The sequence below is a fragment of the Macrosteles quadrilineatus genome, unplaced genomic scaffold, assembly GCF_028750875.1.
Source record: "Macrosteles quadrilineatus isolate MER2022 unplaced genomic scaffold, UCM_ALF_1.0 Scaffold_3__2_contigs__length_128488019, whole genome shotgun sequence".
NCBI classification, from domain to species: domain Eukaryota; kingdom Metazoa; phylum Arthropoda; class Insecta; order Hemiptera; family Cicadellidae; genus Macrosteles; species Macrosteles quadrilineatus.
This window is the reverse complement of record NW_026542596.1, coordinates 43,831,499-43,844,558: the sequence shown is the minus strand read 5'-3', so window position 1 is coordinate 43,844,558 and position 13,060 is coordinate 43,831,499. Positions and strand designations below refer to the sequence as shown.

At 36.2% G+C, this 13,060-nt stretch overlaps 1 protein-coding gene across 1 annotated transcript in view; it reads right to left on the bottom strand.

The window, feature by feature from the left end:
* Window positions 1-13,060, bottom strand: part of LOC128989151 (uncharacterized) — a 108,742-nt gene that overhangs the window by 15,701 nt on the left and 79,981 nt on the right. Inside the window, exon 7 of the mRNA XM_054411020.1 lies at window positions 9,500-9,698. Coding sequence (XP_054266995.1) covers window positions 9,500-9,698 — 199 coding nt within the window. The remainder of the gene's footprint in view (window positions 1-9,499; window positions 9,699-13,060) is intronic.

Genomic DNA, 13,060 nt, shown 5'->3' with positions numbered 1-13,060 from the left:
TGTGAAAGTTTGTGTGTTTGTTTGTTTGTTTGAAGTTCAATCACGCATTAACTACTGGCACAGAAGATATACTGTTTTTAATTTATAAATAATTTGTCATATTGTGCGAATCTTGGTGATTTGAATTTGGTGATTTGCTTTTTTCTGCTGTTTAGGTGCAGTGGTAGAACATTGTTATGGATATGGTAGATGTTTTATACTATATTATACCGTAAATTAAAGAAACGACACGACGAGTGTCGTTGTCAATAATGTCGTCTGATTCTGACTGATGTCAGATGTTACACTGAATCGGTCACAGGGATAATAATTAGTTGTAACCTACCACTAGCTTACCTAACTAAGTTTGAGTGTTGCTATTTGCAGTGTGGGATGATTGCACTGGACAGTTTAGCTATCTATTTCAGAAAAATAAAGTTTAAAATAAATCAAATTCTAGGATCTGTTCTTAAGTTGTGGCCGTTTTGAGATGGATGCTTTCAGAGTTCAGTTTAGCCTAGCCTGAAAAACTGGATTAGTAGCTTGACTTAGTGGTTCATCCATGTTTAGTTTATAAACACTAATCAATGCCTAATCTAGATTATAGGTGCCTTATTCTACTCTGTTTTAAAACTAATATACATAGGCATAAGCTTTAATTTTTGTATTAAATACTGGGTGCATCATTAAGGTAACTCCGTTAGGTTGCTTTTTATAAATAAATAATTTCATAAATCACTGATACCCTATATCATCTAAGTGTGCTCAGTACATAATGACACTCTCTCAAAAAAGTACTAATCCTAACCCAAAAAAATATAGATAGGTAGCTTTAGGCCTACAGAGGATGAGTGTTTATATTTATATCACTTATATTTATATGTCTGTGGTTAGGTTTTGGTTATGTTTGCCTTAAGATGGCTATAAGCTTAGGACTAGATATCAAATAAACTCCCAATTAACTTATAGTGCAGCCTAGCCCTAATTTGTCAGTGTCAATGAAATAGTGCAATATCAAGGACAACCAAACTTGGATATACAACCATGTTTATACCTAAGGTTCCTTTTTGGTACTCACCAACAAGGATCAACCGTAATTATTTTCAGTCAGAAAGTGTCCTGAGTTTCCAGAAAATTGTAACTTATTACATTTTAAAAATTGAGGGTAAATTAAACGTTTCGGTTCTGGTTTTGGAGCGAGTCCAAGTTCTTGCAGTGACTAATACTTCAAAGGAAGGAAGGTGGGAAGATTTTCATACTACTAATAGCCTTCTTTGAATTCAGCGTGAAAAATACTGGGTAATTTCTATAGTTTCGGCCATTTAGGGGAACCAAACAAATTTTTAAAAACTCTTCTATCTCATCATTTCAGTAAACTATGATATTATTATTTGAATAGAAGTTAAATGTCAAGAAAAAAAATACCGCAAATTATTATTTTTGGGATAGCATTACATTGACCAAGGAATACTCTCAAAGTGTAAAGTTTCCCGAACAAAGCTCGGTCCCCAGCTACTTGTCAAACAACGCAATAATGTACGTTATTTCATAAAATTTGTACCTGAGAAATGTAAAAATGGAAAATGCATTTCTCGTAAGTGTAAGCAAATCTTAAAATGATAGGATTTGTAATGATACGATCTTAAAACGAGCAATTCAGTATTCTTATTCAAAACACCAAACACCCGCCACTGGATCAAAATATGCCCGCACGGCGCAATCCGGCACGGTGGGAAGCCCCTCTCGTACAATTTAAATTACGTACATAAGCCAAAAATAAAAAAATATGATTTAGAACATTTCACTTTTTGTATACAGAATCCACTGTTTTTAAACTAACCTGACCAAAAAATAAAATAAAGTAGTAGCCGACAAAAAAAGTTCCGTGGAAATTTGCTATGTCACGTTTCATAAAACATTAAAAATAATCGACTTTATTTGAATATTTAAAATGAAAAGTACCGGGGGACCGAGCCGTGGCTCAGTATGTATATTTCGATTGTAAAAGCAATATAAAGGAAACTCGTGTTTTCTTTATAACTAATTTCGGCTTTTATTGTTTAAGTTTCAGTGGAATTTCAATTTACTATGATGTATTTTTAAATGGACAATGCAACACATTACTTTATTTTAATCTTACACATTTCTGTTATTGTAAATAAATCATAGAAATTTAAAAAAAATAAAAGTAGTATTTTTTTAAATACGTTCTTAATGAATGAATTAATATGCGATCACAGGTTAATACAGTAGCAATCAACTACACAGCATTAAAACAGCACAGTGTATGTAAGGGGTGTGATTTATTTCTTGGTACTAAATTAAGTCATTCTTCAAGTATAAGTAAAACTTCAGCATGGGCATACTCTCTAACGTATTATCATATGATGGATTAGCTGAAGGCAGATAAGTCCGATTCAAGCTTATATTGCTTACTATAAAGATTGTTGTAATACAATTAACTTTAACTAGTGGTCGTCCAGTGGTCGAAAACTCGACCAAAAATATGTAATGTACAGGTTTCAAATGATTTAGGCCTAAAACTTTTTTTCCCCGTGTGAGTAACTAAGGACTTCTGGATAATTTAAATATGATATTTATATGTTTCTTACTCAGGAACAATGCCGTTCCGGGACACTATATAAATGGACGTTAACGTGATTATAAATTTGCATTTTACATAGTCAAAATACAATAGGTATTGCGCAACCGTGATATGTGAAGTCATTAACCTTGGTTTACTAATAAAAACTACACCGTATGCTTACTCAAACAAAACAAAACTTGCTTACTGTACAGCAATAAATCACGTAAAGAACAAAACAAAATGAAAATGTAGGCTAGAAGACTACTGATACCGTAGTCATCCTAGGCTACTACTACATGATGTTTCAGAACAGAAGTATGGGGATAAAAATATTAAATAACTCATAAAACACCATAAAATCATAGTACTGTACTTAAGTCTTTCTGGTAATAATAACAATGATAAAAATAAGATAAAGATAAAAATGACACCTCTTATTATTTCTCTTTGTTCTATTCTTTCTTTGGTTTCTCTACATCCACAAGTTGTCATGGTTACTAATCACCCAACGACCCAACCACAAAATATTGTAGTGTTGTGACAGCAGACGATTGTCAGTATGTCAGTGTCAGTGCAAGATTGTCAGTGTGTAGGTGCGAGCGTATAGGTTGACCTTGACGATACTGATCGATATTTCTCCGTTTTGCTTCCATCTTATTTTTGTTAAATTATCTGTAATATTTCAATAATTGGGAACCTACTGCACATAAAAATTACCGTAAATAGTTAAATATATCGTTCATATCGAAATATTAGACTGAAAAACACAGTTAATAAAACATTTTCTTGGGATTTGTGAGGTTATATAATATATAGGCATCATGATGATGCGACTCCAGTTAAGCGAGGTTCTACTGTATTTGCAAGTTAAAGTTACAAATAGAAAACCCATGGTTATGGTTTGTATTCAATGACCGATGTATTATACAAAATAAATTATAACTTATTTTGATATTAATCAGCAGCATTTATTACAGCTTGCAGCACTTATTGGCATATATAAATATCCCAGTTACTATTAGTAAAAAAAAATAAAACACAAAATTGTGTGGCCATTCAATTTTTATAAACACAGTGTTAAACATTTGACTCTGCAGAATACGGGATGGTAAAGAGTGTTTGGTTTCAAGAAAATAAAATAAAAAATAGTTTAACCTGCTTTACTATTTATTTTGAAAAATAATAGATAGGAAACCATAAGGATAGGTATGGGATTGAACTGAAATAATTGCAGGAAAACTTAAATCGTAAAGTCCACAATCTGTACATTGTTAGAGAGCGAGAGAGAGAGAGAGAGAGAGAGAGAGAGATTTGATAAGGAATCTGAAAAGTAAACAAATAATCGTTTCTGGCGTTCGTTATATTGTACCCCCCTCCCCCCCGTATTTGCACTCGTGACCACTTTTTGTTGCTTCCTTATCATTCATCCGTCCCAAAATATAATTCCTGTAATAGTTTGTTTGTAAAATTGAAATTATTATAAAAATATTTTATTTTTCGAGTGTAGTTTCATGGTTATTCTTATCAGATAGAATAATATCGTTGTCATATGTAATAGTTACTAGTTACTCCTTCGCGTTACGCAATTGCGTAAAAAACAGTTCCAGTATCTCGGACAAGATTCACGTATATTTCTCGAGATAAAGAAAATCCGTATAGTTCCCGGTCCGTGGAAACACTGTAAATACTAGGATAAAAAATATTGTATAAAGGAGAAGTTGACTAAAATTTCAACTGAAGGTAAAAAAAATCAAAATAACTTAAAATATGAGATGATGAACGGGTAGGATCAAGATTCAACCAATTATAATTAATTAATATTCGACGATCCTTATTAGAGGTGCATCATATTTATTTGGAGTATGAACATGTTTAAACATTAACACGTAACATAATCACTATCCCAACACAAATAGTAACAAGGAGTAAACGAAGGTTACAGACCGCTGGGTTTTACCGCTACAAAGTAGGGTAGGGTGCCGTACTGGCTACACTACTCCACGATAGAACACACGATGAGACAGTCTCCGCATTGGTATTGCAGTTACGCTTATCGACACAGGCAGCAGCACCGGTTTGCTGTTTTCATACGTATAAAGTGCACGGGAAGCCATACCTGACTGGCTTATGGGAGAGCTGACTGGCTTTCGGGCGGGTGACTGCCACACCGAGTAAATTACCAGTGCACTGACTGCCAAACTGGGTGGGCACAAAAGTATATATATATATAAATATATATATATATATGAATTTGAACGGATGGTGTTTTTGGCCTCTAGGGACCTCAAAACGAAAAAAAAAATCGGTCCCGCGTCCAGGTCTTACCATGAGTACTACGGTAATAGCTTATTCCCCATATGGGAAATTCGCTAAAAGGGTGATTTAATAACCAGCAAAAAGTTTACTTTTAAATAACTTAAGATCAACACAGTGTGCCTCAGCTGGCAAACGATTAAACATCTTTAACCCTATATAAGAAAAAGATTCTTGTGACTTTGTTAGCCTGACTAAAGGTAACTCTAAATTATTCCTATGTCTAGTTAAATGACTACCGGTATGTGAATGTGATCTCAAGGCTACAGCATTAATATTAACTTTTACATAAACAAGACACACATAAATAAATAAATTAAAAACAATGAGTATTTTTTCCTGAATAAACAAGGGTTTGCAATGGGCTCTGTACTTAGAAAAAGTAATGATTCTTAAAGATTGAGACACTTAAAGTTGTTTATCATGCTTATGTGGAGTCATTATTAAGATATGGCATGATTTTATGGGTTCAAGCTACTTGTATTAAAAATATATTCAGGTTACAAAAACGTATTATTCACATTATCACAAACTCTCATCCACGCAGTTCTTGTAAGAAATATTTTCAAAATTTAAAAATTCAGACTTTAACGGGGTTATTTATTCTAGAATTATTAAATTACATACATTCAGTTAAAAATGAGCTACCAGAAACAATAAATTTTAATCACAGGTATGAAAACCAAAATGAAAATATATTTAGACTCCATTTGACCCTATATGAAAAAATCTCCATTGTATGCTGAGATTGTACAATGTGCTTCCGCCATGCTATAAGTTAATAAGCAAAACCAAATTTAAAGAGACAATAGATAATTTACTTATTGACAAGGCTTTTAGCAAATTTCCCATATAGGGAATAAGCTATTACCGTAGTACTCATGGTAAGACCTGGACCCGGGACCGATTTTTTTTTTCGTTTTGAGGTCCCTAGAGGCCAAAAACGCCATCCGTTAAAATACTTACTACCCAACAATGTTTGGAAGTGGTCTGGGATTGATATTTTAAAAAATGTTGAAAAAAGTTGGGGGGGGACAATTAAAACTCACCCTGTATATATATATATATATATATTTATATATATTTATATATGTGTCCGTTAGCGCGATAACTCGAGCAAAAACGATCCGATTTTGATGAAATTTGGTACAAACGTGTAAACCTACGTTTATTCTAACGAGTTCGCAAACCAGCATGGAAACGGGGGTTTATGGGGGGTTTTATGGGGTAAAAATGAGTTTTTCCCATTTTTGAATCAAAATACATAAAATTTTGCAATTTCTTTCCAAACTATTTTGTAGAGCTTAAAAAAACTAATAATTTAGTATATTGATGCGTTATAATATAATGCACCTAATGGTTACGGAGAAAATTCCAAAAAATTGTAAATTTAAAATTCCCATGTTATTCTTATGGAGAATAAGTAAACTGTTGTAGTTTGCTTGTTTATTAACTTATTTTGCCCAAATTTGTAAAATGTTTTTATTTCTTACTAACTATTAACATTTTACATAAAAAAACACTTTTACCCTCCCTGTTGCAGCAAACCTAAGTATGTGTTAAACTGATTCTATTTAAATAAGGAATGTGATATTTTTAAGGAGATATTTTAGTGTAAATCCAATCAGGCAAATGGAAATTCCCTTAGTCTGCAGGTTTGCTGCGGCGGGGGTATTTACTTAATTGAAGACATTTACAGAACTTCAATTAAAAACATTTTTTATTTTTTCATTTTAAGTGTTTAATTCTAAGTTAAGTTTAAATGTAAAATATTTTATGTATGGATATAATTTTGACAATGCACCTATTCTAAATGTTATGACATGTATGGAATGTTTTGTGCAAATAAAGTATGTCTATGTCTATGTCAGACTGTCCAAGAGAAAGCACCATGGCTTAAATAAAGTCTGTTGTAGCAATCTTGAGGCATTGCCATTATGTCAGACTGGCCAAGAGACAACACTATGGTTTGAATCAAGTCTGTTGTACCACTCACGAGGTATGTCAGACTGGCCAAGAGACATCACCAGGCACGGCCCTAGCGACTCTGCCGCCCTGGGCGAGATCGGCGACCGCCGCCCCCCAGGGGGTCTGGGGGGTATGGAATTCCCCCCCGCAAGTAAGGGGGGTCCCCCGTAAAATTTGAGAAAAATAACTTCTCTAAAAACTATTTTTAAGCGTTTAGGAAGTGAAATCTGGTGTTAATACTTAATACAATTTTATGCAATTTTGTACTTATGAAATTAAACTTTTTGCTTTAATTGCATGTGGACTAGTTTTTATTACATTTATTTTTTAAGTACTTATGCTAGGCTTTTCGTTATATGATAACATTTGACGTTATGTTTCTCTATCCTTTAACACCGAATATTTTGATTAATATGTTAACGGGACTTGGCCTATTTAAAAAAAAGTTATTTGAAAGGCGAGTAATAAAATCACTTAACTTCGTTGTTCCATTGCTACACCAGCTAACGCCATCAAATTTTTCTTTTCGGGGCGAAAAACCCGATCAGTTAACTTTGTTTCGACATAAAATAACACTCATGAGACACCACGGAATACGAAAATCATAACAACACACTGGCACAATAATTAACACCAGACAACAGATCAAGCGTAGTGTGGGTGACGAGGTAGAGGAGGAGGGTGTCGATGGGCGGTTGAACGCGGAACGTCTTGTAACTCGCGTCTGTTTGGCGCGCAAATGTCCCACCCCACCACTGCTATTGGCTACCGGCATGTAGTTTATCTGTTACCATTTATTCATTGATAATGAAAGTATACGTACAAACAAACAAGCTTAGTACAATAGGCATGACATTTGATTAACTATTTTATTGCTGACGTTAAAACGATTAATTTCAGGTAGGTGTAAAAGGTGAAGTGGTGGTGGTAGGGGGAGGGGCGGATAGACTGTTGACCTTCCGTGACTTGTGCCTGTACTCTGTTCCGCGCGCAAAAACCATACTACTTTCACTGGCATTGCAGTTTATTTACGATTTATTGATTTTGAAAGTATACTTTCGAAAAACAAGCTTAATACAATAGAAGTAAAATTAAAAAGGTTCACTATTTCATTGCATCCGTTAAAACATTTTTTTTTATGTTATTACAATTTTTTACCCATTATAGGTTGAAGGGGGGTATTTTTTTACCCATTATATCCCCCTGATCCCCCCTTATCTATGCCACTGTCCCGCCTAATTGTTTACTCCTGGGCTCCACCCCTTCCTTGAGCGATCGTCGAATTATGGTGTCTCCCTGAACTCTGACTTAATTATGTACTAAGGGTTCTAAGTGTAATTTGCACATTTTAAAATTATTTTCACTTTATAAGCTTGTTTATGTTTACAGTTGCAGATCTCAATTATTTTTTTGGGTTTTTTTTTAATCTGAACTAAGAGTCGGCAGGACTTTCGGCCATCTTGGATTTCCCCCAAAACGGCAATGTTATTAATTGTTAGCAAATTAAGACATTGTTTATTAAGATAAAAAGTAGCAAAATATCTCATTTTTGCAACTCCTCTCTTTCGGAGGGAAGGGAAGCCCATGCTACCAAAATAATCAATAATAAAGTAAACACAGCGTCGTGGGAGGGGGCAGAGAGAGAGAGGAATACATCGAGGTCAATCCCAACCGCTGCAATGTTGCTTTGACGCTGTCACTCGTCCTGGGTAACGTTGTAACGTGGTGGCGACGGTTGTTTGATACACAAGCCAAGTGGTTTGTTTTTATATTTGGGCTAAAATTATAATTTTAAATCTATGTTTGAATTGCCGTTTATCTTCTTAGGCTTGTTCTTTGCGTAAAATGTAATATAGAAAATTGTACTCTTCACATTCACTTAATGAATTTATTATTTTATTCGTATTAAAAATTTACTGTTCCCTAAAATTTTTTTGTTGCCCTGGCTCTGCCGCCCCAGTTCCACCGCCCCGGCCCCGCCGACCTGGGCGACCGCCCACCACTGGGGCCGGCCCTGGACATCACCATGGTTTAAATCAATTTTGTTGTGCTCCTCATGAGGTATTGCTATGTGTTAAGCCCCCCATACACGGTCCAACGTGTCGGAAGACATGTCTGCTGACTCATCCGACTCCGACCGTGTGTGGGTAAAATAGACTGGGTCCGCAGACAGTCGGACAAGTTTGCAGTCGGTGGAGATTTCCAGACTGACTTTGTCAACTCGGCCGACACAACCAACATATCCAGAAATAAATGTTGTAAAAAAAAATTCAGATCATGTATGGGCTCAACAGACTTGGTCTGCGTACCGGCAGTTCACTTCAGTGATTTTGTGGACTCGACGGACCATCTGAAATTGATCCGATGCTGACAGAATAAAGCTCATGTTTCTCGAAGATTGCCCTGTCGGAACACTGGTCGGATCGTGTAGGGTAACAGCCAGATTTGACAGACGGACCGTAGACCTGATACATCTGCCGGAATGTCAGACCGTTTATGGGGGGCTTTAGACTGGCCAAGAAACAGCACCATGGTTTAAATCAAGCCCTGATCAAGTCAGTTGTGTCACTTACGAGGTATCACTCACATAAAATTATAAGATACTAATAATACCTAATAGTAATATTGTACTAATAATATCTCAACACCCACCTCTGTCTCCAACTTGAACAGCAGATTGAAAAACTTCTAGTATTGTGTCTCGTACCTCCCAACTTAAAGAGTCATTTAAACTCTGCTTTAAAAAACAGAACAAATTGTACATATTTACTTCACAAAGATCTTCTACTATGTGGAATGCGAACTCTACGTTTATTATGTTCTTTAAAAGTTGGAGAGTGCTTACAGTAATCTGAAAAAAAAATGTTTATGGTGATTAGTGGTCCTTGATTAGTCCTCCTTTTACAACTGGAGGAGTAACAGTTGAAATTAATCCTTTATTGAGACAGACCTATGGCATTCTGGTCATTGTTAAAGGCTTAATTAAACAGGGGGAGTTCACAAAATAATAATAACAATAATAATCATTATAATATAAATAAAAATAAATCGTTATTTGTCGTAAAAATACATAAGTATCATTGACAAAGTCATAAGATGCAGTGCAACCTATCACAAGCAACTAGCCAGTGAGTATGAATACCCTTTTAACCAATATCTTTGACTATTAATCCAATAGTCAATGCCAATATCTTTAAAATTATCATGGCTAATCCTAATAACTGTGATAGATCACGGACACAAATCAATAACAACTTGGATAGTTTTACAATATAGTATGTTCAAAATCTGGTGAGAGGTTCGTAAAATTTTTGCCACAGCTTTTTTGATAGCAGCTATCAAGCAAACGGTGTATGTACACTGGGCTAGTTTACCAGCTGATCGTGAAACAGCTGACTAGTAGGTTGTGACCTCCCCCTGTATAATCAAGCCTTAACGAACAACAATTCTGGATGAGATTAACAAACATAGCTTATCTTGAACAAACAAATGAACAAAAGTTCTGTTGGTCTACCAGAGATTACCCCAGTCACAAACTTGTTTAAATGTTTCCTTCCCATTTCAAAAGTATTAAACTGAACTTGTTTTTAATTTAATTGCAAATTTGATTTTATATAGTACAATTGTTATAATTCAAATACATCCTTGTATACAACTTTAACTAAAAAGTTCAGAGTACTGTAGTTACGAACGGTCACAAGATTGAAAATGAACATTTGAACATAGATTAAATTATAGATTAGCTGAAGTTAATAAAGTTAGTTGTGTTGGTTTCCATCTAGTCAACATGCATACAATCATTGTTATCAACACAAAACCTCAAAGCCCCTTCTAATACAAGGCCACAGGTGCTGGTGTGTGGCAAGCCTGTTGCCATGGTGTAAGGTACCATACCACAAAGTACGCCCTCGACAGCAGTAGGCTATGTTGGATCAGGAGTAGAGCGGAGAATATAAAATAGGGGGCAGTAGAGCCCACAGTCAGTTGCCTTCCGGAACGAGTCAGCCGTCGCTCCACCATGAAACCAGAACAATGTCAGTGTTGCTGGTCCATCAAAAAAAGACAGTGCTCGCTTCGTTGTCAGATGAAATGGTTGGATGGAGTTCTGGTGAATAATTGAAGTACACCTTTCTGCTAGAGAAATCCGAGCAGTAGCCCTTCCTGCCAGAGAAATCCAAGCAGTACCTATACATGATAGAGAAATTTGGGCAGTATCCTTTCTTGCTAGAGAAATCTGAGCAGTACCTATACCTGCTAGAGAAGTTTGGACAGTACCATTTCCTGATAGAGAAATCCAAGCATTCCCTTGATGGCAATGATGAGAGTTTTGTGACGCAAAATTCTAGGGGGGGAATAAACTAGTATTCACCAAGTCAGGCTAGGCCTACCCCTAGAACCGGCCACACTCAAATTTCTTCCCCGGAGTGCTCAGAAGGAGCCGAGAAAAATCCAGGGGTCGATACGAAGGTGTCACGGCTTTGACTGATCAATTTATTTAAAATTTAATCGAAGGCTCAGAGCTCTAGAAGCGCTCAGGAAATCCTGCAGACGCTCAGTAGGAGCTATTTCATCCTCACCTTCGCTAACGTGTTTTGGAGAATTTTGCCTAACTTTTAGAATGACTCTGTAGGGCCGACGAGTATTCAATCTTAAGCCAATGTGATATAAATACTCGTATTAAACTGTAAACTATCTGGCTAAAGACGGTGGTGGATAATAAAATCGAATCTAATGTAAAAAGCAATTCCTACAGAGTCGTCGGGGCCTAATTAATATAATTGGACGGATAATTTAACGTGAGTGGTTTAAAATAAATTTAATACTAATTTTTGTAGCTGATTATTCAACTCAGCCTGCTCCCAAGACTCGATTCTTTCACCCGCCAAAGACGGGGTTTAGAACTCAGACGACGAGTCTCGGGGTATTAAAACGTCGAATTAACTGGAGTAACTTAAGTAATAATTTAATCGTGAAACGAACCGAATTAACGTAATTTAATAGCCAATTGGTTTAAAAGAGCCGAAAAATATCCACCGCTAGTCACTGGCAGGCAGGAACTGGCGGGTTTTGTACGAGTCGGCAAGAACTAAGTTAATAAAATTTAGAAAATTATAATCGAACGTAAACGGATAAAATAAATGGCAGACGAGTATGCGTATGTTGGAAAAATAATATTTAAAAGAAAGTAGGAAAGTCTGAAAACGTAGCTAACCTGAATCGATATCGTATGACGAAGTTAGTAGTTTCGTTGTGCGAAGAGGCTTCTCGTTAACGAGTCGACGGTCGAACAGCGAATAATCTTGTCCGGCTCAAATCATGATTTCCTCGGTCGAGGCTTAATCGCTCTGGTGGTGAGTTCGAGAACTAGCCAACAGCTGATCGGAAATTCACCTGTTGAGCCGGTCTAGTTGTCGTCTGTCGTTGGTCAACAAACACCATTTTGAGGTTAAGTGATGTTGTAATCGGCGTTAAATATTCGTAAAATCGGTCGTTTTAACTTTATTATGTGAAACGGAGTGCTATTATGAATAAATATATTGTTGTGGGTGTGTTTGTGTACTTCACTGTTATTAAAAGTAGGCCTACGTTCTTTGGCCCATAGCCCAAGCTATGGCCAACACATAGGCCTAGGAGTAGGATGTTGTGGATAAAAATCGGGTAAGTTATGGTGTTTGTTGACTAGCAATACGTTTTTACCCCCCTTAAAATTTGGTACCTCACAGTTTCTTATACTGGTTTATATTATTTACCAGAACTTTCCGGTCCTTGTGGGCCAACCATATCAATCTGAGCTATCTATACCTTTTTCCTAAATCGAAGACCGACTTCAGATCCCTAGAAAGATCCCAGCGCTTGACTGAAGCTAACCAAATTACATATTTTGGCACCCAAAAAGGGACTATAAGAATTCCAGATTAAGAGTCCGAAGGTGGGTTTGTCTTTTCGTTCCTAGGTGTAGGAGATAAATCACCTGCCGAAGAACAGATGAACCCGATTATCAGCAGTGTTACATCGCTAGACTTCCCACATCTTCCAACACTCTGCACCTGCACTACAGCAACAACCACCACCACGGCCAGCATTCATCCACCACTTCAGTTATAGCAAGTCACCCGGTCGTCCCATCGCAGAAAACTAGCCAGGAACTGGATGATCATGTAGAATGGGTTTACCGATTGGAGAAGTAGCAGCTGAAGATCCTCAGAACCCTTC